Raw genomic sequence first — 27,811 nt, 5'->3', positions numbered from 1 at the left:
GTATATATTTATTTGTCTTGATTTTACTTGACTTGTTCATTTTAGTTTAGTTTTGTTAATTTTAGTTTTGTTTACATTTAATAGATTTGTTTCTTTTCTTTTTTTTCTAAACTATTTTTGTTTTGTTTAAAATGTATATATTTAGGTATTTTACTTGGCTTTTAGTTTTGTGTTATTTATTTTTTAGTTTTATTAATTTTATTTTTTGTTTCTTTTTGTTTTGTTTTTAGTTTTATATATTATTTTTAGTTTAAAATTTATATATTTAATTCTTTTGTTTTGAATTTACTTTGCTTTTGTTTTGTTCATTTTATTTTACTTTTATTTATTTTTTGTTTTGTTAATTTTATATATTTGTTTATTTGATTTATTTTTAAAGAATTTTTTGTTTTGCATAAATTTTGTTTATATATATACATATGTAATATATATATATATATATATATATATATATATATACAGTATATATGTAATATTAATATATATGTAATATTATATTGTTTTTTTGTTTTTTATTTTTTATTTTAAATATTTGTTGTTTTGTAGAAATGTTTTGGGAGATTCATCCTTTTATTCAAAGGCAATTGGAGTATATTTATTTACATGAAAGTAAACAAAGTACTTCACTGCACTTTAATTACTTCCCTACAACCTGAGGTTAAGGGCACAATTGTGATGTGCTGTTGCTTTTTCTTAGCTGAGGTCAAACCAGCAACCTTCTGGTTACCAGCCCTGAGTGCCACAGATCTCCTCATTACTTTCTGACGTCATGCTGTAAATGCTATTAATATCATATTAAATCATACCTCTCACTGCAGTGTTGGAGGTTAACCATTCCTGCTGTTCTGAGACCGTTTTTTGTGCTGCATAAGGAACAGTTGGAAGAATGGATCAGATTCTTAGACTGGGAATTGGAGTTAAATGTACCAGACTATATCTAACTGTACCACAGCATCTCTGAGGATCTCTAATCGGAGCGCCATCCTTTGCTGCTCTGACAGGCAGTTTCTGGGTCAGTCCTCCTCAGCCCTGAGAGAGGGCCCAAACCACCAGCATCACACTGAGAGAGAGAGAGAGAGGGAGAGGGAGGTATTTATAGAAAAATGGGGCTTCACTGTACCTTTTTCTTGCAAAAGAATCATTAAAAGACCCAGCTAGCTTGTCCCAGATTTCTGCTCGATGCTCTGCATGAGAGTTAGGACTGGACCAACTTAGTGGAGATGTAGAGCCACGGCTGCAGAGAGCTTGACAGCGCTCTCTTGATCTACACTGGACTGATTTCTTCATCGATGGAGGCTAAACCTGCTGGATCAGTTCCTTCACTGAAGGTTTTTTTGGTAAAAAATGGAGCAGTGACTTGTTGAGGAGGGCGATGACCTGACCTGAGGTGACCTCGTAGAGCTTGACTTCAATACCATTCAGAAGACCCAGAAACCATGATGAGAAGATTTTTGAAGAGCCAGAAGGGCCGTTTCTCTCTTCGCCAAAGCCGATCGGGATCCCGCAGTGCCTCCAAAGATTTCTGTAAGTTCCTAAAGCAAAACATGGAGCTCTGTAAGGCGGTGACTGCATAGTCATTACCTTTGAGTCATTACCTGAGAAAAATATTCTTGTATTTTAGATATTATATTAAAGATCATATGTTTTATTAAATAATTTAGATGCACTATATACTATATTATGTATATTTATATATAAATAAATAGTAAAAAAAATTCTCCAGAGTGTAGATCCTTATATAATATGGTAATATATAATGTATACATATACATGCATGCATATATACACAAATGTATGTGTTTCTTCACTTCCACAGACCCAAACCCTAACGTGCTGAGAGAATTCCCACTGAATATTGGTGCGTAAAGTAATTGCTTGACCTTCTTTCTTTTTTTTTCATCTGTTATTAGGTCACACAAATCAAATGAACTATATATATCTGATTTGAATAGATGTGTGGATTTTGACAGTCTTCCAACATTTTATTTTATTCATGTACTTAAATCTGGATGGATGGGTTTTGGGCAGATGTCTTTTGGTGTGAATATTTTTAAAGTTAGAATTCTGTATTTTTAGATTTTACTTGAGATATATTGTTGAGTATATTGTGTGTGTGTGTGTGTGTGTGTGTGTGTGTGTGTGTGTGTGTTTACGTCCCCTTTTCAAGATAATGTATTTTAAAGGTCATTTTGAGCTTTACAGATCTTTATTTAAAAGGGTTTGAATTATGTTTTACATGCTTGTACAATGAAGCAAAAACCAATTATTGCTCATGCCCCAGTGGAACAGTCCATCAGACACTAACAGTTAACAGGCGGAAGACTCGGTTACAATGTAGGACACTAAAGAGACCTTTACTGACTTTGAAAAACACCAGAAGAAAGATGCCCAGGGTCTCTGATCATCTGCCATGTGATCACCTGTCAGTGTCTCTGAATATGCCATAGTCCTGCTGCAGATGTGAACAGAGCAATAAACTGCAATGTTCATAATGTAAGACGGTGTTACAGGGAGAGAGAAAGGACAGCTGATCCATGAATATGAGAACTTGCAGGTGTCTTGGAGGAAGAGTGTAGTAACATCTCACAACAAGAACAGGCAGATCTTCTGCGGTCCATGAGGATGAGATGCACTGATTCCTACTTTTGATATGGACCACCCCCTCCCCCCTTTGTTCAGGGGCTCATTATTCTTTCATTCATATATTAATTTATTGACTTTTTTTCCAGAACTGGGCCTTCCAGCAAATAACCAGGGTTGGCCAGAGGACTTTGGCTTTAAGCTGGGTGGAGATGGACCCAGTTACATCCTCTCTGTGGTGGAGGGCAGCAGCGCTTACATGGCCGGGCTGCAGCCAGGTGACCAGGTTCTGGAGATCGATGGGCAGAACGTCTCCTCTCTCAGCACCAAAGCTCTCGTCGCTCTGGCTCAGACCCTCAAGACTGTGCCGCCCAGCATCGGAGTCGTGTCTAGAATTGAACAGGTCAGTTTGTTTGTTATTGATGTTATATTTTACTGTTAATAACTGGATGGACGGACGGACGGATAGATAGACAAATAGATGGGTGGATAGACGGGCATACATACAGATGGATGGATGGATGGATGGATGGATGGATGGATGGATGGATGGATGGACGGATGGACGGATGGACGGATGGACGGACGGATAGACGGACAGATGGACGGACGGACGGACGGGCGGACAGATTGAAGGATGGATAGACGGACAGATGGACGGACGGACAGATGGATGGATAGACGGATGGATGGATGGATGGATGGATGGATGGATGGATGGATGGATGAGTGGAGGGATGGACGGACGGATGGACGGATGGATGGATGGATGGATGAGTGGAGGAATAGACGGACGGATGGATGGATAGATGGACAGATGGACGGATGGATGGATGAGTGGAGGGATAGACGGACGGATAGACAGACGGATGGATGGATGGATGGATAGATAGACGGATGGACGGACAGATGGACGGACGGACAGATGGATGGATGGATGGATGGATGGATGGATAGATGGACGGATAGATAGACGGATGGACGGACGGATGGATGGATGGATGGATGGATGGATGGATGGATGGATGGATGAGTGGAGGGATAGACGGACGGATGGATGGATGGATGGATGGATGGATGGATGGATGGATGGATGGATGGATGGATCGATGGATGGATGGATGGATAGATGGACGGATAGATAGACGGATGGATGGATGAGTGGATGGATAGATGGACGGATAGATAGACAGATGGACGGACGGATGGATGGATGAGTGGAGGGATAGACGGACGGATAGACAGACAGACGGATGGATGGACGGATGGATGGATGGATGGATGGATGGATGGATGGATGGATGGATGGATGGATGGATGGATGGATAGATAGATAGATAGAATGAAGGAAACCTTGTTGTCTAAAAGAGAATTCAGACCTCTCTTCTTTTTCCTTTGCAAAAACTAACCACCACAGCTGGACATTGCCCCAGGGCCTGATGGTCGTTTTGGCTTCACCATAGTGGGAGACAGTCCCCTGCTGGTGGAGAACTGCACGCCCAACTCTCCAGCGGGCCGGAGTGGACTGCGGGCGGGGGACTATGTGATGGAGGTGAATGGGATTCCAGTGAAACAGCATGAGACGGCGGCGGCCATGATCAAGGCCTCTCAGGGACGTACGCTGCGTCTCGGCGTGCTCCGTATTAACCGCTGGCAGAAGCGCACCAGCAGCAGCATGAAGGAGACCTATCAGAGCGGAGACATCGTGAGGCATGACCGCAAGCACAAAGCTCTGGAGTTCAACAAGAAGGTCAGTCCTGAAGGCATGTAAAAATGGTTCAACTGTAACTCGAACCCCCAAAAGTTTTCAACAGCGTTTCAAACCCCAGTATAAAAAGTGTGTGTGTAAAATTGTCTGTTTTGAATTTGTATAGGTCGAGGAGATCTTAGGGGAGGAGCCTGAGGTGAAAGAGAGGCTGTTTGATTTGCTGAAGCAGTATGCAAATGAGAGGGATGTTGAAGGGCTGGCGTCCACACTTCCAGAAATACTGCTCACCGAGGAGCATCAGCAACTGATTGACAGCATCAGGTACCTATGAGCTTTCATGAACCCTGTTATATGACCCGCCTCCTTTTTTCTTTTTTTTACCAATTCCAACTCATTACATTATAAGTTTCCTCTTTGTGTTTGGATTGTAGACAATGCTGAATTTTATTTTATTGGCTGAATATGTTCCACCTTGTCTTGCATTGCACACACTACAAGATTTGAAAATATCGCAGTGCCTCGAGACGGGCACCGATCGCGTTGCTGACCTGCTCATACTTAACAAACATCGGCGACTGCAGAGAGCACCGATTTGGCCGCTATCGGGGGGTTTTGTTGCAAACTTTGGAAATCATTCTGTAACCGCAGAATCCAGCCAAAGTTGTGTAATGTGAGCTTCAAGACCATCAGGACAGCCATGAACTCGATGCTTTTGTTTTATTTTGTGAATCTGAATTGTCCCGCCTGTAGTGGAAATGAATGGTGCTAAGAAATTGTTAACTGAATGTTGTACCTCTTCTAGTTCCTCTTGGATTTTTCAAAGTTCTGTATAATGTCTCATAATGTATTTTCCTATCTAATAATAGAGGAGGTGCTGATTATGATAAAAAATCATTCATTAGAGATCATTTCTCTCAGAATTTTCATTAAAATGAGAGTAACACCATCTTTATAGCACTTGGAAACTTGGATCAATCCACTTTCACATAAGCAGCAGTGGTTATAAGCTATTTGTTGTATTTCAATCAAAGCCATTGATAGTGTTGTATTTCTTTGCATCTTCTGTTTTTTTTTACCACGTCCTTGTACAAAAGATACCTCCTTAATAACACTCTCCTCTGATGCTCAGCTTCAGAGTCTCCCTGTTAGTTTTATACTTCAGTTTTGTATATTTTACATTTCTGGTGATTTCTGAGTCATCTGACCTGATCCGATCCATGACTTAAAAGCTGCAATAATTCTTTCAAAGTGGATTGAAATATTTCAGAACAATTTGTTGTACAGTGAAATAGTGAGAGAGCAGCTTTATGTAACATTCATGTAAAATTTGCCATGTTGTCATCATGGACGCTTGAAATACTGATTGAGCGACTACATTGGTAAGTTGTTCTGTATCTTTCAGCATACCTTCTGATGTTCATGCATGGTTTTCCGTGCTATTGTATTGAAGTGTATAGAAGTAAAGACTCGCGCTCCGCGCCGCCGCTTGAACTGAGGCGCTACAGCGATCGGTCACATCACATTTAAGAGCGTCAAAGCTCTTTGCGATTATTGGATAGGAAGTGTGTTACAAATAATGTTTGGTTTAAGGGAAATACCGCGGACCTGGCAACCCTGGCTTGAACTGCATAGATTCGAATAGATCCTGCTTTAACGGCGCTGTTAAGCTTCAATGCATCATTGTCATGTTAACTTCAAAAGCCCTTAATTCAACACAACACAAGAGACATATTGCAGTCTGACATGTTTTTCCAACTCTTTTTAATTGACAGGATATGACTGATCATCGGCTGTTTTTAAACAATTAGCCTATGGCCAATAGTGACAATAATATCGGCTGATACCAATAATTGGCCAATAGTCGGTGCCTCCCTAATTTTTATATAATTCAATCTATTATTATTATTATTAGATTTATTATTCATTATTTGATATTATAGAGATGTTTATTATCATTTATTTATTATAATTAGATTTAATATTATATTTTGTGAAAATAAATATGCTCTCTAAGAAATGTGTCTTTCTCTTAGGTTTGTCGGTTCTGTTGCAGTAATAACTTGCTGATGAGGGTTTTTGTCAGGAGAATTTGACTCGTCTCACAGCTGAAAGGTTTTTAGTTTCACTAACAGAGCAGTTTTAACAGCAGCCGCCTCTGGCTACCAGTGAGGAATTATCCCTGTGAGGTTTACCAGATAAAATACTGTTTCATCAAGTATTTATCATATAAAGATGTTATGATTTTAAGTTTAAACTCTTTTGGAGTGCTCTTACCTTCATGAAGAGTGAATTATGAAGAAGGACAGCATGCTCCAGATACCTGGATTCACACTTCTCGTCAGCTTGTTCTGATTAAACTCTTGATAAGCCATTCCTTGCATTATCTGGAACCATGAAAGCCTTTTTTAGAAAGTAAGAAACATTTTTGTATTTGCACAAGCTTCAGTTTGCTTGTCATTTTCCATTGTTCAGAGGGAAGTTACTCTTTTATAGGATATTGCTGCATGTCTTTATGAGAAGTTTTGGTATTAGAATATTATTGTTGGTGTTTGTTTTAAATATTGATCACATTTGACTTTCAATTGAATGAACAGATAGTTCAGACACTAGTGAAAGCATGACATTTTTAGCTAATTTTCCTCACTGATATCACTGCATTTTCACTGTCCTTCAGTGGACTCGAGCACTGACCAGTTTGTGTGCTGCGCTCCGTCCCTGCAAAAATTTGCCCAGTTCTCCCCATGGAACCTCCCTATTTTTAAGCAGCCTACTTCTTGTAATAAATCTCTCTTAGGTCCGTGACGCACCAGAAGTTTGAACAAAATCCACATAACAACTTTCTTGATTTAAACTACAGCTGAGGTACGAAGATCCGGCTAACTAGATTTTGGGACCTTACCTTAAATGTTAAAAGAAATCAGTTCTTTGTGGCTTCGTGTTTTGCGTTCAACTACGACTTTTTATCTGGTTGGTGTCGGTTGTGCAAACTCAAGAGTTTTCTGCTTTTGTCCTTGGGAACCTGGATACTTCAAGGATCTTAACTCATACATTATGTGGATCGGATTGAATAACTCTCTCCTACATGATGACCTGCCTTAGATATCCAGTGGGACAGAGTATCTATTCTCTCTCTCTCTCTCTCTCTCTCTCTCTCTCTCTCTCTCTCTCTGATCTTGCTGCACTCTTTTATTCTATTCTCTCTCTCTCTCTCTCTCTCTCTCTCTCTCTCTCTCTCTCTCTCTCTGATCTTGCTGCACTCTTTTATTCTATTCTCTCTCTTCACCTTTGAAGCAGCTGCAACTTTGCCTGTCGTCTGCAGTTGAAGGCATCTGGTCTACAGTTCTGGATGTAGACTCCTTTCTAACGTTAAACTCCCAAAGGCAACCCAGCATGGCAGTGTAGGCGATCTTGCCAAAGCTGACTCGATGATGACGTGAACTGAAGTTTCCTTCTTCATACATGCAACGTCATCGCTCCTCAAGTTGGCGCTAATAAGCATCTCCTCCTCTGGCTACTGGACATAATGGCTTTTCCAACTATCCTGTTTTATGCAGTGAATGATTATTTCAGCTCTATGAAGAATCCTGCACTGAGATCAAGAACATCTCATTGTTTCTTTGAGACGTAATGTGAAGGAGAGATGGGACTCAGGCGTTTTCGGTAAGGAGAACCTTCTCATGCTCAGAGAAACTAGTTTCAGAAGTTGGGGGGTTTGATTCATTTTCTAGACTCTTTTTAATTTACTCTTTAATCAGTTATGCCATTTCAAGCATTATTCGACTCATAGATCTAGAGAGCAAGTAGAAAATAAATATTAAAGCTTTTTCATCAGTTTGTAAAGTGCATGGCATGCTTTATGTCGATTATAACTATACAAAGAGGAATTAAAACAGTTTGAAATGGGTTTAGAGTTCACATGTGTTGTTAATAGATGTCTTTTATAATAGAGACTCTTTAATACGTTCTTCATTCCCACCTTCATTCATTTTGAAAAGTGTGTCCTTGATCTGCGTTCCCTCCCCTCTCTGACTCTGGCTTAATTTTAGATTTAGTGTGACCTCCTTCTAATTGAGGGCATCTTGAACTAAATAAAAGTTAACTTTGAGAGAAATGTGGATTTCAGTTGCATTAAGAGTTTTTGGGGAAACTTTTAAGAAGGAATGCACTGAAGAGAGTTCTGTTGCACAATTGTACTTGGGTACTGTAAGTGTGAATGAATGACATGAATCTTAAAAAATATTAGTTTTAAGTTAGTATTAGTTTTGTTTTTGCTTGGAACGTAATGTCTCACAATTGCTGGGCTCTGAAGCTTTCAGAGGCTAGAAGAACAGCATATCTGTATATGGAAGACAACAACTTTATACAAACAGGGATAATGTAATGTAGAGTGAAAGCATGTATGTACATGAGGCTATTATTTATATGTACAATTGCAGTTACAATTGCGGCAATTGCAGTTTATAATCTAATCTTCACCTCAGTACTATTGTGATTATATACAGGACAAGGAACGATTCAGTTTCTACAAATACAGGTTGCAGATCTGTTCTGATCAGATGATGCTAAATGCAAGTAATAAAATAATCAAATGAATAAATAAACAGGCTTATCAACTTTTACAGAAGACAAAATTCTTCTAATATCCTTTATTGTTGAGGTCTGTGCATTATTGTTATTATTAAAATCCCTTAATAGTATTTGATATTTACACTGCCAGGAAATCAAAAACCATGGTAACTAATAAACACAGACAAAGGAAACTGATCTAGAAACAGTGCAGATCAACTTACTGGAAAACAATGAACAACGACAGAGACAAATCAACTCAAAGTACTACAGAAACACAGACAAACTAAACATTATCCCTGACATTACAAATCCCCGGGAAGGCGCGTTTTCACGCTGTCACCAAAACAACAGTCCAACAGAGGATGGTGGGCAGGGCTTGGGAAGAGGACGCAGTACTGGCAGATAGGACAACCCATGACAGAGGAGAAGCCAGGGAGGCGATGATGGCTGAAGGAGCCAGTGAGGAGATAAAAGCAGGAGGAGCCAGGTGGGAACCCAGATAATAACCAAGACGAAGGCCCTCGACAGGTCAGCGGTACAACCACCAGTGATGGAGCCAGGAGATCTGGAGACCCAGGCGTAGCAGAGGAGATGGCGACTCAAGACGACACTGCAGGCCAAGCCGGAACTGTAGCGATGAGCTGCCGAGGTGGAGCCAGGGTCTTGGAGGAATGAGACGGAGCCGGTACGACCAAGGCGAAGCCTGACGGAGCCAAAGGGGTGGAGAGACGAAGCGCAGGTGAAATCTGTGGTGGAGGCAGAGCGGTGATTGACCAAGGCAGAGCCGGAGGGACGAGGTGGCTCATTGGAGCGGTAAGGACGACGGTTCCAGGTCGAGCAAAGGGGACGAGGAGCCTAGGTGGAGCCAAATGGTCGACGGGCCAAGGTAAAGCCAAGGAGATCCACTTGCAAAGGCAGAGCTGGAGACTGGAAGACTCGAGGCGGATCCGAGTTGCAAGGCAGCATCAATTGAGGAGCGGGCAGAGGTGGGGCCGAAGGACTGGCCTGCTTGGGTAGAGGAGGCGGCAAAGGGAGTCTGGGTGGGAGTAACAATGGACTGTCATGGCTGGAATGAGCATAGCATGTGTGGAGTGAGCGTCTTCCTTAGGCTCCTCAACTGTAAGGGGAGATCCAGTCATCCACAATGCATATTAAATGTACTGAAGTAAAGTGTATCTCCTGAAGGCAAAGCCTGGGACGCAAAGGCAGCCTTTTCCACCTTTTGACCACAAGATGTCGAACCATTTTTACGATACAGTTGAGGGGAAAGCCTCGGTGCTTTGCAAAGCTTAATTTCACCATCACTACAAAAAAAGATAATCTACAACGAAAAAGATCACAGGAAAACACGTGGCAGCATAAACAACACAAGACAAAGAACTGAACAACCTGAGGGCTGTATAGACACAGGGCAAGCACAGGCAAGAAACAAGGTAAATCTAGAAACAGTGCACAGTAAACCAAATAACAGGATAACAACTCAAAACAATGAACGACAGGGACAAACTAACTGGAAGTACTACAGAAACAGACCAAATGAACATATCCTTGACAATAACATTATAAATTGTAACATTATAAATGTCTTTACTGTCACTTTTGATCTATTTAATGCATACTTGGTGACTAAAATTATTACTTAAAATCTTACTGATTGTTTGGTCTATGCTGTTCATGATAATATTAATCAATTTCATAGTTTTATTTTATTTTAAGGACCTTATGTTTACTTTTTCACTGTACACAGTTTTGGTATGGTGTTGTTTCTCCACTTGTTGCCCAAAGTAGAATCTGTGTCCTGCAGCTAAACTAGTTTTGAAGCAGTGTTTGAGATGAGTGCATCTGGAGGATTAACCCAGACTAAAGCTGGTTCTGGGCTGTGAATTGTGATAGTGTCCTTGATGATGCATGGGTTCGTTCAGTTTTATGCAATATCTTTGGCTTTCTGATTAGTCAAAATAGTCCAGTGGGTAATGCATATTTAGTGCACTGAAAAAAACAATAAGTAAAATATACTAAATTTTCCTTTCGCAAGTTTTCGCATGCATATTTTTTAAGTCAATTAAATATATGGAATTATGTAATATCTACTTAACTAAGTTAAGTAAAATTAACAAAGAAAATAAGAAACTTTAATTTGGCCAGTTAAAGTTTGTTGAGTAATATCTACTTTAATAAGTTTACTTTGCAATATTCTGTGTAAAGTACAAATTCTCAAACAATATAACACTGAATTAAGCCATGCTTTTAAAGTGTATGTAATTAAATCATTGTCTTGTAGTCAACATGACTGTGTAATAGAAGTAATGTGGTACCCATCCAAACACTGAGATCTTAATACTTGGTACACAATACACAATAACGGTAACATTCAATGGATAATTTTTGAGTATGAATGTGTCTTTTTGAGTAGAAAATTAACTCCAAATGTCACAAAACAGCAAGTAACTAAACCTAACAACAAAAGCAATGATAAAACAGCGTAGATACAGCTGTAAAACAGTGAAAATTGCAACCATATGAATTATTCCTCAGTGCATGATGGGAACACACACACACATATATATATATATATATATTGCTGATGACATGTTGACAGGCAGCACGCAAAATATGTATTATTTGTGGTTGAATTGTTATAATTAAGTCAAACTCACAATTGCTATATTAACAGATCATATTTTTCACCCAAATGAGGAATAATTAAATTAATAAATGATAAAAAGAGAAATTATATATTGCAGAAAGTAAATTCAATTACTGATTAAAATGATTATTGCTGATAATAATGGTAATAACAAAAATGAGAATGAAATGACAATAATCATTAAGAATAATGAGAATAAAAAAATAAAAACAAAGCAAAAATGTTAATAGCCATAGTATAGGCGCAATTTTCTTTTTGCAATTTTTTCTTTTTTGAGTTTTATTCATTTTGAGATGAAAAATATGACCCAGGCATATATACATATGTGTATATCTATCAAGGCACAGCTTTATTTTTGTGTATCTAGGGTTGGTAGAAGCTAATGAGGATGACTTGGTTTTAAAGGATGGTGAGAATTAAACATTCAGAGACGGCTTGTATCATAGAGGGATAAAAAGCACTTTCTTTTTCACTTTAATTATTTATCCTCCCAGAACTTCAAAATACCCATCAGACATCTTTCAGAAGTCACCTGCTTACCTGCTTAGCTTTTGAAGTTGATCAAACAGGATATTTTTACCTGCACCTCTTCACAGGAGAGTAAAATAAATAAATAAATGAAACGCTTCATTGCATCACATGAGCCCTCCTTTTTTTTTCATAGCAGGTCACAAACATCTCCATAATCTGGTGTAATTATAGCAGACTCTTTCTCATAGCTGTCCCTCCTCCTCCATCTTTGCCTGTTTGTCTATCCAGTGTCTGTCTCAGTAGGCATGGAAGTGTTCACAAGCCTGAACAGTTTCTCCTCTGTGACTCCGTCTGTTGTGTGTGTGTCATGTTTGTCAGGATCTTCATCCCTAAGAAGCACAGGCAGCGTTTTGATGAGATGGTCTCTCAGAGTTTGATCAGTCGGTTGAGGGGCCGAAGCTTCAGCGAGCACAGGAACAACCGCCTACGGCGCAGCCGGAGCGAAGACCACCCCGATCGACTGCTGTCTGTGTCCACTAGAGCCAGTTCTGTGCCCCGGACCTCAACTGAGGATGTGGGCATGCCTCCTGCCCGCGGCCTCCGCAAGACCACCTCTCTCATCGCAGGCCATTCCAGCTCCTTCTCTACCCGCAGGTCAGTGAAAGTGTCACTCTCGGAAGAATTAAAGAAACTTTTCTTTTTCTTCTGTGGTTTATTGTTGATGTGGTAGAAATTTTAATTGGCATTTGCTTTTGTTTTTTGGAATGTTTCAGATTCCAATAAATCAGTTAGATTTCCTTTAACATTTATTTTACTTTTATGCTTTTTAATTTTTATTTATGAGTTTTATTTCATGCTTTTATTTTATTTTATTTAGCTATATTTGTTTTATTTTTTATTTGTTTTTGTTAGAAAATAGTTGTAATTTGTTACATTATTAGGTTCATGTAAATATAATGCTGAGTGATGGATGGATGGATGGATGGATATATGGATGGATGGATGGATGGATGGATGGATGGATGGATGGATGGATGGATGGATATATGAAAGGATGGATGGATGGATGGATGGATGGATTGGATGATGGATGAACAGATAGATAGATGGATGGATGATGGATGGATGGATGGATGGACCGAGAGAGAGAGAGAGAGAGAGAGAGAGAGAGAGAGAGAGAGAGAGAGAGAGATACAGTAACTTCTGAAAAGGAAGGAAGAAAAATCCTTCTTGTTGGATTTCCAATTTTCACAACTGTTGTAGCCTGTAAATGCTGGAGATTTTATGTCACTGCAATATTTCACTGCTATAATTCATGTTATTTTTAGTCATATTATTTGACACCTGCGTATGTGTGAGAGAGTAAATATGACACATAACTAAGATTCGTCCCCAATATTATGCTTTAAACTTTACTACACAAGTGTATTTCGTAAGTATGAATTAATTATCTCTTAATTTTGTGTCTGATGCATAAATAGCAAAAGGTGGGAGGATGTGAAATCCTGTCAGTCACTAGTACAATACACACTTAATGATATGTCGCAGGGAATGCAGGTGTAGTTTCTCTTTAATAACGTGGGTAAGACTGAATGGGTGGTTTCACTGGAGAATTGCTAGCTACGTATTTACATAATGACAGCATATACATAATGGAGATTCCTTGAGCCACACAGGGAAAGCAAATGAAGTCTGTAGAAGAAGAGCTCTTTATATGCAACAGTAATCTTGAGTATATGACTGTAGTGGGAAAAATTCTAAGAGATTATTTGACTATATCTATTAATAGCACTACCTTTAAAGAAAACAACAATCAGAATAATATATGTGGCATATGAGCAGATTGTATCCGTATTCATTTGCTTTCTCTGTGTGGCTCAAGACTGAACAAACACAAAACATATATATAGATAGAGATAGAGATAGATATAGAGATAGATAGATAGATAGATAGACACTGTGTACATATGTGTGTGTGTAATATCTATATAATATTTTCCAGAAATATAAAACTCATATTATTTTAATAAACATGTCAGCCTGCATTATATAAATAATAAAGATATTCTACTTAGGCATCTTGTTTTTTAAAGATATTTTCTATTTCTTCTCCCCATTGTGTTTCATTAGGACAGTACGAGTGTACAAAGGGAACCAGAGTTTCGGGTTTACTCTGCGTGGCCATGCTCCAGTCTGGATTGACTCTGTAATACCAGGTATGAAATGAACAAAAATGGTTATGGTTATAAGTAAAGTGTCCTGTGCCAATGTTAAAACATTTGATTAATCCTTAATATTTAAAGGTTTCACTGTTTTTTATATATATATATATATATATATATATATATATATATATATATATATATATACTGTATGTACTGTATGTATGTAAGATCATATATCATATATATATATATGTGCCCTTTGTTTTTCTCTAAACGGCAAAACTTGATCCATTAATACTAACACTTTATCTTCTACTCTATGTATATAAAAATTTAATTTAAAAGTACACGTACTGCGTTAGATTAAACTGGGAAGGGTCATAGCACTTGCATATTGTTGTCCTATTGTTAGTTTAACTGCTTCTATTGTTCTCATTTGTAAGTCACTTTGGATTAATGTGTCTGCTAAATGAATAAATGTAAATATAAACTACTTGGATTTTATAAATGAAAAAGAGAGCTTCATTTTTACAATTGTTGTATGACAGCAATATTATTGTTGCTCTTCAAAATTATTCACAGAGTATTATTTTCAAACGTTGAACTTTCGTCTTTATAAGGGAAGGGCTTGTGTCTTGTGGTGCATTTATTTTAGTTGACATCCTACAACAAAACAAGTCTATTTTAGTCATATAAAAAAAATATTTTGGACATGAAACAAGTGAAGGGGAGTCAATTATTAGACATATTACTGAAGCAGATGACATGAATGCCGAAGTTCTGTCATTTCTGACTCATGGCGGCCATTAAAAAGTTAGGCGGCAGAAGCTGGCAGTGTGCAAGAACAGCAGGAGACGAGAGAAAGAGAAACGAGAAGACACAACAGCAGACTCTCCATAGGCTGATTCAGAGGGGCACAGGTGGTAGAGCTCTGTTTTTATCTAGCACAAATCCTTTTAGATTCACACTTTTCCCACAACCAGCACTCAAAAGCCAAAAAGAGGCATCCATGCTTGAGCAGGATGTGACAAACACCCAAGCTGCAGTGTGTTGACTTATAGATCTCACGTCATTTCAAAGGGCATCTTGAACACAGCTTAATCTCAGTTGGAGCACACATGATCTGCTGTCAGTAGTTACTTTCTGCTTGGTCTGTTGCCATTCCTTCTCCAGGCAGCCCTGCTGAGAAGGCGGGTCTCAAACCTGGAGATCGCATCCTGTTTCTCAATGGGTTGGACATGAGGTGAGGCTTGTGGTTGGGTTGCATTGGAATAGATTGCTTTTATCCTAATGTGGAACTGCAATAGAGTTTAAAGCAAGCATCACTATTATTTTTATGCATAGGGTGGGTTAGAGATTTGAACAAACCCCTAAACATAAGTATTAAACTTTCTACATCATTTTGAAAATAAATTGATATACTCAATAGGTGTGTTGGTACTTCTCAAAGCCATCAGACTTGGTGGATAAAAAAACAAAAACAACTCAAAATAGTCCCATAGAGACCAGAATATGGGGTGGGTGGGGTCTGTTGACCAGTTAGTATCCATTTACAACCCCCTAGTGACACCCAGAACATTCTACCAACCCCATAGGAGCACAATAACTAACAATCAGAACTCCTTAGCATCCACCTAGCAGTGCCATGGCAGCAATGCACAACACAGTATCATCGCAGTACTTGATGATTCAGTTCTCTTTGATACATTGGTTATTGGTTAGAATAGATCTGGTCAAGTTCCACTAATATATAAATACCCTTTGTGATCACATTGAATCTTCTTTGCATGTTTATAATCCTGTAAGATAACACTGTATGTGTGTTGTGTATTTGTTAATTTTCTCAGGAGCTGTTCACATGAGAAGGTGGTGTCTATGCTGCAGGGGAGTGGGGCAATGCCAAGCCTGGTGGTTGAAGATGGCCCGCCAGCCTTCACCATGACTGAACCAGAGCAGGTGGAGATTTCTCCCCGCTCCCGTGCTCCTGTGCTCAGCTCCCTACAGTGGGTCGCTGAGATCCTGCCTCCCAGTATCCGCGTACAGGGCCGCACCTTCAGCCAGCAGCTCGAGCACCTTCTCACGCTTCAGGAGAGATACACCATTTGCAAGGCCCTAGAGGCCTTCTTCCAGCACAGGTGAAGGACATGCCCATAATATTAAGTGAAAGAAAATGTATTCTCAGATGGAAATGTTACGTTGCTTCTCTGAGAACATTTGTGTGAAACCTGATTTGATTCACTTTTTCTTCCGTGCCATCAGAAATGTAGACACTTTGATTGTGGACGTCTTCCCTGTGTTGGATACTCCAGCAAAACAGGTGATCTGGCAGTTCGTTTACCAGTTGCTGACCTATGAGGAGCAGGAACACTGCCAGAACAAGATCTCCCGCTTCCTTGGCTATAAAGTTACACGTGAGCACTACTTTCTGGTCATTCCTCTTCAGTCTGTACAGAATATTTGTATATATGCATGTACTTATTATTGATGGTGCCAACAGCAGATCCCGAACCTCCAGCCCATGAGCCTCACCGTCGCAGCAGCTCTATGAAAGTGACTGGAACCACCTACAGGAGCAGTGTGAGGGGACGTAGCTCAGATGATCTGGTTATCGGCACTCACCTGGGCATGGGTAGGCTGTCTTCAAACACTATGTTGTATTACACTGCATCATATAGCATAGGACAGTGGTTTTCAAAATCTTTTGTATGCTAATGCCCCCCAAATATGATTTATCTTGCTGTTAAAAACTAGGACTGTCTATAGTCAAAATAGTGGTTTAATCTCATGATTTCCGTCTAACAAAAGAAAATTGGTAAGTATGTTTGAAAAATTGCTGTTAAACATTTCGTTTACCTTTGACAGCCCTAAAGAAATACAAAGCAAAATTAATTTCTCATCAGCTTTCTTAGCAAACCAAAATAGTTGATGGGCTGTTTTCTTTCGTCACAAGGAATTTGCACTGAGCCAGTGGAAATGGCGCCTATGAGACTAACTCCTGGAGAGAGACAATCAGGGGATGGAACATCCTTACCAGAGACACCCAACAATCTGACTAATGTGAGCGCTCTTCTTTGATTTGTACAGGTTTGCAAACACTGAAACGGTTGAGAAATTACACAAATGCACTGTCTTTATATTAACAACCCAGTCCCTGTGCTCTGTCTAGCTGTCAGCTGTGTATGCCGAGCTGGAGAATGTCTATGCCGGGAAGAGATCCAAATCCCTGAAGACTCGAGCTCCTCCTGCTCCTGACTCTCTGGTTAGCGTGGATGTCTTCCCGCACGCTTCCTCACAGTCTGTCAGGGCACACTCTTCCTCTCCATCTGTTCGGGCCACTTCAGGTACATTGTGCATTGTAGCTTCTGATTTTCTAGAATGTCCTTGTCATTTCTCTGTGTAATAGGTGGACATTTCATTTGAGGCTGAGTCTAATGTCAGAGACATTTTATCTTCCTAACCATTGGTTTTTCATCTTCATCTCTCAGGTAGCCGCAAATCTGCATCAGCGCAGCCTGTACCTCCTCCTCCACCACCTCCTCCACAGCCTGACTCTTGGATGCAGGAGCCTCCCCTCAGTCCTCAGTGCCCCTGTTACCCTCCAGGTCTTCCCTCTCAAACAAGTGCTGAGTCCAACCCTTACATCAGTTTAGACAGCCCACCTCTCTCTCCACCCTCTCCTCCCGACTACCCTCCTAGTCCACCCATTCGCAAAAAGCGCTATACCTTCTCGCGTCCACCCCGTACCCCAGACACAGATCTGTTCATGGAGGCTCTGAGTGAACAGCTAGGACAGCAGTTATCTGTGGATGACTTCCTGTCACCAGAGAATGACTATGAAGAGGTTTGTATATTAGAATGGTTAATTGCTTTGATATTTGCTTATTATTGTTGTGACAATACTTCATTGGCTTGACAAGTACAGTGGCTAATCTTAAATGCCATTTGTATGTTTTGCTTCAAAAATAAAACCAGGATGTTGTCCAGATGACTTTCCAGGATGAGGAAGAGGAGGTAGAGGAAGAGGAGGAGGAGGAGGAGGAGGAGGAAGAAGAGGAGGAGGAAGAGTACATGCCTCCCGAGTTAAGCAGTCCAAGCGAAGTGCATAGTAGCAGCGATGATGCCAGCTCTCTCACCTACTCCTCCAGCTCTGAGCACATTCCTCCACACCCTCTGACTCCTCCTCCCCCTCCCCCTGTCCAATTCAACGACCAGCCTACACCTGCTAGATTCACCCCTGACCACACACCTCGACAGCTGACCATCCGTCGCCACCCTGGACCACCTCCTCCGCCTCCGCCAAGGGCTAACCCACCTCCAAAACGACAGTCCATTCACAAGGTGTTGCCCACACGTGATGAGCAGATGACTCAGCACCAAGTCCTTCAGGAGCACCACTCACTTCCAGTTCAACCAACAGCTGGCCACCCTCAGCAATTTCAGCAGCAGATGCACCAATCTCTGCCCCCTATGCTTTCTCCAGAAATAAACCAGTCATCCATCCCCAGTCATGCAATGTACGAGACACACCATCAGGTTAATCCAGCTCACCAGGTTCATCAACACCACCAGATGGAACAGGATCACCAGATGCATCCAATGTATCAAAATAAACCAAGTCGCCAATCTCAGTCTATCAAAGTGCATCAAAACCGTCACTCACACCAGACTGTTCAGACTCAACTCTCTAGTTCTATGGATAGGCTTGATAGGATTGAAAGAAAAGAACGCTCGGATAGACATATCTATGAGATGCATCCCCAACCCTTGCATTCAGATCAACAAATACAACATGCTTATCAGATGCATCAGAGTCATCAGGCCCACCTCTCAAGCTCTATGGATAGACTTGACCGATTGGAGCACATCCAGCGCATGGAACGCTTGGAGAATTTGGAGCGAATTGAGAGATTGGAAAGGGCTGATAGACAAATGCACAGAGCACACATGGCTCAAGCCGTTTCTCAAGCTATTCAACCATCTCAGCAGACTCAGCAACAGTACATCCAACAGATGAATCAAGCTCATCAAGCCTACCCACCCACCCAGCCTCCTCCGCCAAGCCGCCACATTCCCCAGATCGAACACATACACCAGGTTCAGCCCATCCAGTCGGCTCCTCAGTACCACCAGATCCACCAGCCCCACCAAACTCACCAGAACCAACAGATTCTGTCGACCTTCCAACCTCATCCTTCACAACAGCCGCAACAGCCACAGCAGCTTCAGCAGCAACAGATGCAGCAGCAACAACAACTTCAGCAGCAGCAGATTCAACAGCAGCAGCAGATTCAGCAGCAACAACAGATTCAACAGCAACAACAGCTTCAGCAGCAACAACAGCTTCAGCAGCAACAACAGCTTCAGCAACAGCAACAGCTTCAGCAGCAGCAACAGCTTCAGCAACAGCAAATTCAGCAGCAACAACAGATTCAGCAACAGCAACAGCATCGCTCAACCCCTCAGATTCCCCCCATTGCACAGGCCAGGCAGAGCCCTCAACCCATGTATCACGAATATCGTCATCACCACCACCATCATAGCCACCATGAAGCCCAGTCCCAAACACAACCACCAAGTACGCCCCAATCTCAAACTCACCACTGCACTGAAGGGTCCACTGTGGAGCCACCTCCTCCACCACCTTTACCCCCACCTTGCGTGCCTCCTCCTCTACCAAAGGCCTCACAGCAAATATCGGATTCCAGTCATATGAGTGTAAAGAGGCTACGCTGGGAACAGGTGGAAAATTCTGAGGGAACCATTTGGGGACAGGTAAAGTAGTTTGTCTTGAAACCAGCCTGAAAAGCTGAGTGTTTGTGTGGTTAAGAATTGCTTATGTCTCAAATAGCTGTTATTAGAGATTTACAGCATTTACTCTTGACTCAATAAATTTAGACAATGTTCCACATCAGTTCTGGTAGCAGTTCTGGTAAGCTTTAAGGATATCTGATTCAAGTGGTTGTTTATTATATTTGCGGTTTCAAACCGGTAAAAGAGCATAAACCACTCACAACTGACAAATCTCTAATATTTGGAGGAGACCTTGAAAGGAAGTAGTATACCATTTGAGACATATATTGAGGTCTGTAGTAATGGGGAATATTTCATGAGGTCCATTGTCATGTGTTTGTCTTATTCCATTAGAATGAAGTGTGTAAGGACAGATGTGTTTTCTCACTGCAGTTGGAAGAAGACTCTGATTATGACAAGCTGAGTGACATGGTGAAATACCTAGACTTGGAGCTTCATTTTGGAACACAAAAGAGCCCTGGTGAGTAAAGTTTGAGAAAAGTTATATGTATTACTCATTTCCAAGCTGATGCAAACAAGCTGCTGACCAGCTTCTGACCAGCAATCACCAATTGCTTTAAAAGAGAAAGATACAGTGCGGTGAATAGGTAGTAGGCAACATTTGTTGTTTATAGAGTGTACTGAACTCCATTTTGAATTAACAAAGATAATGGAATATTTCTGTGTCTTTTAATACTTAAAAGTACAGTAAAGTCCATCATTTAAAGTGAGAAAATGAGGAACACCTGTTATTCTGCCCAGAACTGGCTGTCCTTGAAAACCAAGTGTTCAGCCAACAAGAGCCATAGTAAAAGAGGACACTAAGATGCCTACGGCAGCTTTTAAGGAGTTACAGTCCTCCTTGACTGAGACAACAATAGCTTGCACATATCATGAATCTAGCTCGAACTGAAGGGTTGCAAGAAAAAAATGGGGAGGGGGAACTCTCACCTTGAGAGACCTTGAGAAAATCTCTTTATAGCACATCTTGTGGAAGACAAAAAGACATAGAGGGAGATTCTAAGGTCTTATATGATGGAAAATTGAACTTCTGGGCCAATGAGCTGTTTGTCATTGACCTTTAATATAAATCCATAAAACATTTAGCCGCTTTTCCATCGCTGAGCCGAATGGTTCTTAGAGCGGTAAGGAACGGTTCTTGTTGTATTTCCACTTGAGCTTGGTTCGGCACAGCAGGATTACCAATCATTTTAATCCATGCCCGCCAATGGAAAAGTGGCTTTTGATTTGTTTTTGTTTTTTTGTTTATTTTATTTTATATGAAACCCAATAAAGAAATATGCAGGGGAAATTATTCCTTTAATCTTTTGAGCATCTCAAGTTATGCCAGAAAGATGAACACCACCACAATGTTGTGGTGCCAGTGGTAAATGTCTTCACGCCCAGACTTGCAGTGTGAAATGGGATTGGTCATAATTAAGTTTTAATTGTAAATGTTGGCTGTACAAATTATTTTTTTGTTTACTGTGTATGAAGAATGGTGGTAAAACTTGCCAGAAAGTTCTTCTCCAGTCTATGAGGAGGCAGGCTTGTGTGACAACTTTTTTCCTATCATTTCCAACCAATTTCACTAACAAGCTCATATGTAGGAACTCCCCGAGAGGACTTGAAGGCACTATAGGACATGACTATTCTTTTTTACCAATTGAATCAGTGTTTACCCTCATAAGTTCTTTTCACTCACGGTACAATTCATGTCTCAGTCTCTCTTCCAGAGTTCTCTCCTCAGGTGGAGACTTTCAAGAAGAAAGATGTAGTGGAGATTCTCTCCCGTAAGAAAGCCTACAATGCTTGTGAGTAACAAACAATGATTGAAGTCAGGGAATTTTTCTCGTTTTCCTTTTTCGGGCTGTAATGTACTGCAGAGTTTACTTGTAAATGTTTAGATGATGTTAATGTGTGCTTCCCCCAAATACTTATATATGACTGTGTCCTTTTTTGTCTTGCTTCGTCACAGTATTTTTGGTTTTAAATTAGACTTGATAACAGCATGCTCTTTTCGCTTACCATCCCAACTGTTAGACGATGAGCATCTTAGCTTTTAGCCATTAGCATGCAAGCACATGGTCCTTGCACACTTTATCGTCTCTTCTATCATTTTTATAGCAATCTTGATTGCCCATCTGAAGCTGTCGCCGGGCGAGCTACACCAGGTGCTGATGACGATGTCAAGCGAACGCTTGGAGTCCCCACATATTAAACAACTACTCCTGTATGCACCAGATGATGATGAGGTCAGAAAGTACGAGCAGTACAGTGATGACCCAAACAAACTCAGCGAGCCTGATCAGTTTGTCCTACAGGTACATGATGAATAAGAGGTGTAATGATAGAGTTTGATAAATAAATGATGATTATTTTGTTTTAGCAGGATATTTATCATTACGATTTTTTTGTTGCACCAAATACCATGATTATATGTTAAAGTATGTTTTATTGTATTTTTTTTTGTGTGTGTATAATTTTAACAATTTGTGCTTTTGTATATATTCAGATGCTTTCGGTGCCCGAGTATAAGACCCGCTTGAAAAGCCTGCATTTTAAGACTACCTTGCAAGAGAAAACAGAGGAGATGAGAGGGGCCTACGACTGTATTTTCCAAGCTTCAATGGAGCTCAAGAATAGCAAAAAACTGGCCAAGATTCTGGAGGTATAATTCCTTCTGTCATTTAGTTTCTCCCCAGGCATGCATGATCATACATGCATGGTCACGCAATCAAACAAAGAAAATCATTCACAGATAAAAGACTGTTGACATGTTCTTAAGGCAGGCTGTTCATAATACACACTGAATACTGTTGGATAAAAATGACCTTCTTATCATGACATGTAGATTAACTTATTTGTTTGTTTTTTTCCAGTTTGTGCTGGCTATGGGGAATTATCTGAATAACGGCCAACCAAAGACCAATAAAACGACTGGATTTAAGATAAATTTTCTCACTGAAGTAAGCCTTGTCGCTGTATATGCATCTTTTGCAGATGAATTCATGAGGTTCATCATTAGGTTTCATTCGTAAAAGTTTATTTAAAGCATTCATTTTAACATTATATAACTAAAAATGTAAATTTTTCTGCTTAAAGCTCAGTACCACCAAAACAGTGGATGGAAAGTCAACATTTCTTCATATCCTGGTGAAATCATTGTGCCAGCACTTTCCAGAGGTTCTGGACTTTAGGAAGGAGCTTATGACGGTGCCACAAGCAGCCAAAGGTGAACATCTGCTTGAGTCTAGTTCCTCAGGACGTTTCTCTTATGCAGTCCGAATTCATTCGGTTTTTTAGTGATGTTTCATGGATGAAGGCTAAAGACTCATTCAAACACTGATTACAAAATCCATGGTGCTCCTCATCAAGTTATGTCTAAGACATGGATCATCATTCCCATTTAATGTTGGTTTCCATAGAGGGTGCTGCAGATCTCTTTAATATTTGCCATTGATTTGTTCTCCACAGTGAATCAGAGAAACATCACCTCTGACTTTGACGACCTACATGCCACAATCCAGGACATTCGGTTAGCCTGCCAGCAGATGCCAGCCGCCGCTGAGGATCGATTTGCTGTTGTTATGAGCGTATCCTCCATTAAAATATCTAAAATGGCTAGATATGGTCTTATGGTGCATTCAAGTCCACATGGGAAGTTAATTTTTACCAGTTGGGAAGTCATAATTATGACGTCAAAATAAAACTTTGGTCGGAAATAATGATGTACCTTTTTCAACTAGAATTTAGCTAGATTTTTATACAACATCCACAAAATGATGATAATGTACATTGGGTGTGTTATTATTCAATTTATGAAGGTGAATGTATATAGAATTGTTATAAATGTTAATGTAAATTGTACAATACTATGGTATTTTATGGTATTGTACATGCAACTTTGATGTAAATTTAAAAAAAAATCCTTAATTTGAACAAATTTACAATTAATACAGCTGCAGCATTATTATACAGTATATATCTATTAGATGCAACATGTTTTCTCTCTGACATGTGGAAACTCTAGGTTTCCACCAAAGTCCTTGGAAGAGGAGTTCAAGGTAACGAGAGCTAGGGAAGTGTTGCTTTACAGAGACTCAAGTGATCCAAAGGTGGCAACGGCTGGAATTGAAGTGAGGACTGGTGGTCGGAAGTAGAAGGCTGAGGAGGCTGTTCGACAAGCAGTGGCAAAATTACACCACAAAAGGCTGGTGGGGGTGGTTACAAGAAGCAGGGGTGGACTGGGTTCCTTTTCAACTCCCCACATGGACCTTTGGACCCAAAGGGAAGGAAAAGCGCTGCCTAGTCCAGAAGGAGGTGAGAGCAGTGGTTGAGGAGGAGAGAACCTGCAGGACAGTAGGAATGTGGCAACAGGGTGCCTGGACACGATGGGAGAACGCGATCGAGAGGAAGGTGACATGGGCGGAGCTGTGGAAGGCAGAGCCACGGCGGATCAAGTTTCTCATCCAGGCGGAATACGATGTACCTTCCCAGCCCATCAAACCTTCACATATGAGGCAAGGTGGAGTCACCAGCATGCCCACTGTGCTCCAAGCGTGGAACCCTAGAGCACATTATGAGTTGCTGCTCAAAGGCACTGGGAAAGGGAAGGTATAGGTGGAGGCATGACCAGGTGTTGAAGGCCATCGCTGAAGCTATTTATTACAGGAGTCAAGTAGGCCAAGCGCTCCCGCCCCTCCAAGCAAGCTTCGTCAGAGCTGGAGAGCAGCCAAGACCAGCTGCAAAAACATCTGCAGGCGTCCTGGCCACTGCATGGGACTGGCAGCTGTTGGTGGAGTTTGAGCGGCAACTCAAGTTTAAGGTCTGGTCTCAACAACCACCTTAAGACCAGATGTCGTTCTCTTGTCTGAGTCCACCAACCAAGTGGTTCTGTAGGAGCTTACAGTCCCTTGGGAAGACCGCCTGGAAGAGGCCTTTGAGAGGAAGCTTGCCAAGTACGAGGGACTGGTCAGCGAGTGTCGACAAGCCGGATGGAGAGCAAGGTGTCTCCCAATAGAGGTAGGATGCAGTGGCTTTGGAGCCCAATCCCTGTCCAGAGCCTTCAGTCTGTTAGACATTGAAGGAGTGAGGAGGAGAAGAGCCATCTGCAATATCACTGAAGTGGCAGAGAAAGCCTCAAGATGGCAATGGCTCAAGAGAGGAGATCCATGGGGGCAGGGTAGCTTGATTTGCCAAATGGACACAAGCTGGGGTCTGATCAGCCACAGCTGGGTCGCCTGGATGAGGGTGTATGATGTTTAAACACCCAATGACTCCAGGAACATCACTGAAGATGTGTCTAGTAGCATCAGTAGATGTTTCTGCATAGAGAATGCACTTTTAGAATATCTTATAGTTGCAAAAATGGAATAGTGACACTTTGTATAAAACTTTTCCAAGCAGATCCAGGTCAGATACCAAGCAGGACAAGATTATATGAACATTTCGACCATGGAATATGCTTTTTATTTGCCAAATTCATCACAAACCACCTTAACCACTTGCATGTAGGGATTTCTGGAAAACAGTCACCCTGCAGTGCAGTCTCTGGAGTCTCTGCAGCAGCTGGCGATGGAAGAGTTCTGCAAAGTCGCTTCATTCTTCGGGGAGGATGGAAAGACCACCGCCACTGAGAGTTTCTTTGGTATCTTCGCTGAGTTCATTGCCAAATTTGAGGTAAGCTTTGTATTAGACAACCTGATGGATATTTATCTTTCAATTTGCATGTCAATCTAGTAAATGAGGTGAATGCTAGCAAAGAAATGCATTGAGGCTTTTAGCACAGACAGGTGGAAAAATAGGTCACTCATCCTTCCCTCATCAGAGCTCACTCGAGAGCTGTTTTTAGACATTCTGTACTCGCTAATGTTTTACCAAACATTAACAATGTCTGTTTACAAGACTAACACAAAGAATGCCACTGATGCACGGTCAAAAACCAAAGAATTATAAGTTGCAATATTTACAATAAACAAAAGCATGAATTTTGTTGTCAAATATTTTAACAACTGATATTTATTAAAGAGACCCAAGATGAATCGCGTAAAAATGTTACTAAAAGATATCACCATACTTCCCCGGTTGACTGAGATTAAGAAATGCAACAAAAAAATTTAATTACACATTTTTGAAATATGCAAATGAGGCATTATCTATTTAAATAAACACTAAATTTCCAAAAAAATCCGACATATTAGAGTTAAAGTTTTTTTTTTCGGTGGGCTTTTTGGGTAACTCTATCATAAATTAGAAAATACACTCAATGGGGGAAAAAAATTTATAATAAAAAAAATGTTGCATAAAATCTGATAAATGACATATGAACAGACCCCTCTGTAAAATCCTTCAGAATAGATAGGAATAAAACGGTAAAGTTTGGTGTATCTACAATGTACATTAAGACACTGTACAATATGCACTGAAATAGAAATTTCTGGCACAGCTCTGGAGATAAGATATATGTACTTTTAATTAAAATCTACACATGCAAATAAAGTGCTATAAACATTGACACTTAAAAGTGTATTTTGAATGTTTTATTTCCACTAATCTGAAACAACACTTTATGAAAAGCCAAATAGCCCAAAATTCCAAAATTGACCAATGCTTGACAAAACAATCTTTTTGCCTGCAGTATCTTGACTTAGTAGTGAAAATGATTTGATTTTACGATATTTCTTATGTACCATGAGTCTGGATGAGGAGTTTATATTTTATCGGTATTATATGTGTATTTCAATATGTTTGTTGTTGTTGTTTTTAGAGGGCTTTGAGTGATATCCAGACCACAGAAAACCCTCCGCGCAGCCCCAGGAGCCCTCGCACAGCCTCTCCTGTAGCCTGGTGACGAAACCACCCAACATGAGGCAACACAGACTTACAGTACATAAACGCTCACTTACATACACTCCTATACCTGTCCAGTCTGATTTAGTGATAGCCTTACGGTAATTCAAGGACACGTGTACAGTAACAATATAATGAGTCCTGGTGAGTTGTACAGGTGAACTCTCGGGCACAGATCGGACAGGAAAGTTCTGTTGTAGAGCAAATAGTGCAGGGGAAAGATCATAAATGGCTTAAAAACATTTGCTCTAGGATGTTATTTACAGGATGGACTGTTTGATTGTTCTTGGTACTCAAACACCAGGACGTTTTTGCCTCTTGTAAATGGACGAGCCAAAAGTTGGTGCAAGAATTGCCACCAAACTTTTTGCAGTGGATTTGTAAACATTAATAAGTGCATTTAGATGAGATATATTTAATGTAAAGTTTAATTAGGACTGTGAGCGTCATATTTGACTGACTTGATATATTAATAAAAGTGTTGTTTAGGAGAAAAGTGCTTTAACAATGTGTCTTAATTCTGCTTAAATGTATTTAAACAACTTGGTGCGGAGTTGTTTCTTGGTCATTGTACTGTAAAGCAGGTATTTTGTTAAACTAATGTCTTAACTGATAAAAAGTAATTCCTGGTATGCAGAATGTTTAAGTGCAATATATTATGAATTATTGATGATGATTTCTTTCAACAACAAAAACTGCATTGATTGAGAGATTTTATTTTACGAGAGGCAGTTACTGTAGTTGATATAGGCCTATTGCTTTACTAGTTACAGAAACAATGCTGAGCTAGATTATGATTTCACTATATGCAATTGCTATTTTTAAATATTAACTTTTTATTAAAAATTAACCTTTGTGCTGCTTTATATCTGCTTTAATTCCTTATTACCATAGTGAATCATATTGTTCTTGTATCATTCTTTTAAGTGCTATTCTGAATGTTCGAAAACATTAAACTGGACTTGATTTGTATTAAACTGTCCGATTGTAAAAACAATTGTGAAAATATCACACGTGGTTGAGCCTTCA

General features: G+C 40.2%; 1 protein-coding gene across 6 annotated transcripts; it reads left to right on the top strand.

Annotated features, from left to right (window-relative positions):
* The first annotated feature begins 446 nt into the window (after nt 1-446).
* On the top strand, nt 447-27,811 carry grid2ipa (glutamate receptor, ionotropic, delta 2 (Grid2) interacting protein, a). Of its 6 annotated transcripts, none has more exons than XM_082163183.1 (24): nt 447-1,524; nt 1,817-1,858; nt 2,730-2,983; nt 3,998-4,330; nt 4,455-4,609; nt 12,354-12,629; nt 14,106-14,191; nt 15,314-15,383; nt 15,988-16,275; nt 16,400-16,551; nt 16,641-16,769; nt 17,091-17,197; nt 17,307-17,481; nt 17,626-17,981; nt 18,113-19,912; nt 20,324-20,411; nt 21,655-21,744; nt 22,058-22,254; nt 22,446-22,601; nt 22,813-22,899; nt 23,036-23,165; nt 23,408-23,526; nt 25,448-25,612; nt 26,700-27,811. In XM_082163183.1, exons 1-24 carry the CDS (start codon nt 1,437-1,439, stop codon nt 26,781-26,783), a joined length of 5,427 nt encoding a protein of 1,808 aa, XP_082019309.1. In that variant the 5' UTR covers nt 447-1,436; the 3' UTR covers nt 26,784-27,811. The 6 variants fall into 6 exon arrangements, with proteins under 6 accessions (XP_082019309.1, XP_082019305.1, XP_082019306.1 ...); XM_082163179.1 differs by having other exon boundaries at nt 20,285-20,411; XM_082163180.1 differs by having other exon boundaries at nt 16,638-16,769.

This window comes from Leuciscus leuciscus (assembly GCF_965113295.1).
Source record: "Leuciscus leuciscus genome assembly, chromosome: 1".
NCBI classification, from domain to species: Eukaryota; Metazoa; Chordata; class Actinopteri; order Cypriniformes; family Leuciscidae; genus Leuciscus; species Leuciscus leuciscus.
This window is presented reverse-complemented; position numbering and strand designations above follow the sequence as displayed.

What these genes read in the sequence shown, in the direction of transcription:
- grid2ipa (XM_082163178.1), top strand. Translation starts at nt 1,437, where the DNA reads ATGATGAGAAGATTTTTGAAGAGCCAGAAGGGCCGTTTCTCTCTTCGC. An exon ending in AGAATTCCCACTGAATATTG is followed by an intron (nt 1,859 to 2,729) that starts GTGCGTAAAGTA and finishes CTTTTTTTCCAG; the next exon opens with AACTGGGCCTTCCAGCAAAT. An exon ending in TGGAACACAAAAGAGCCCTG is followed by an intron (nt 20,412 to 21,654) that starts GTGAGTAAAGTT and finishes TTCATGTCTCAG; the next exon opens with TCTCTCTTCCAGAGTTCTCT.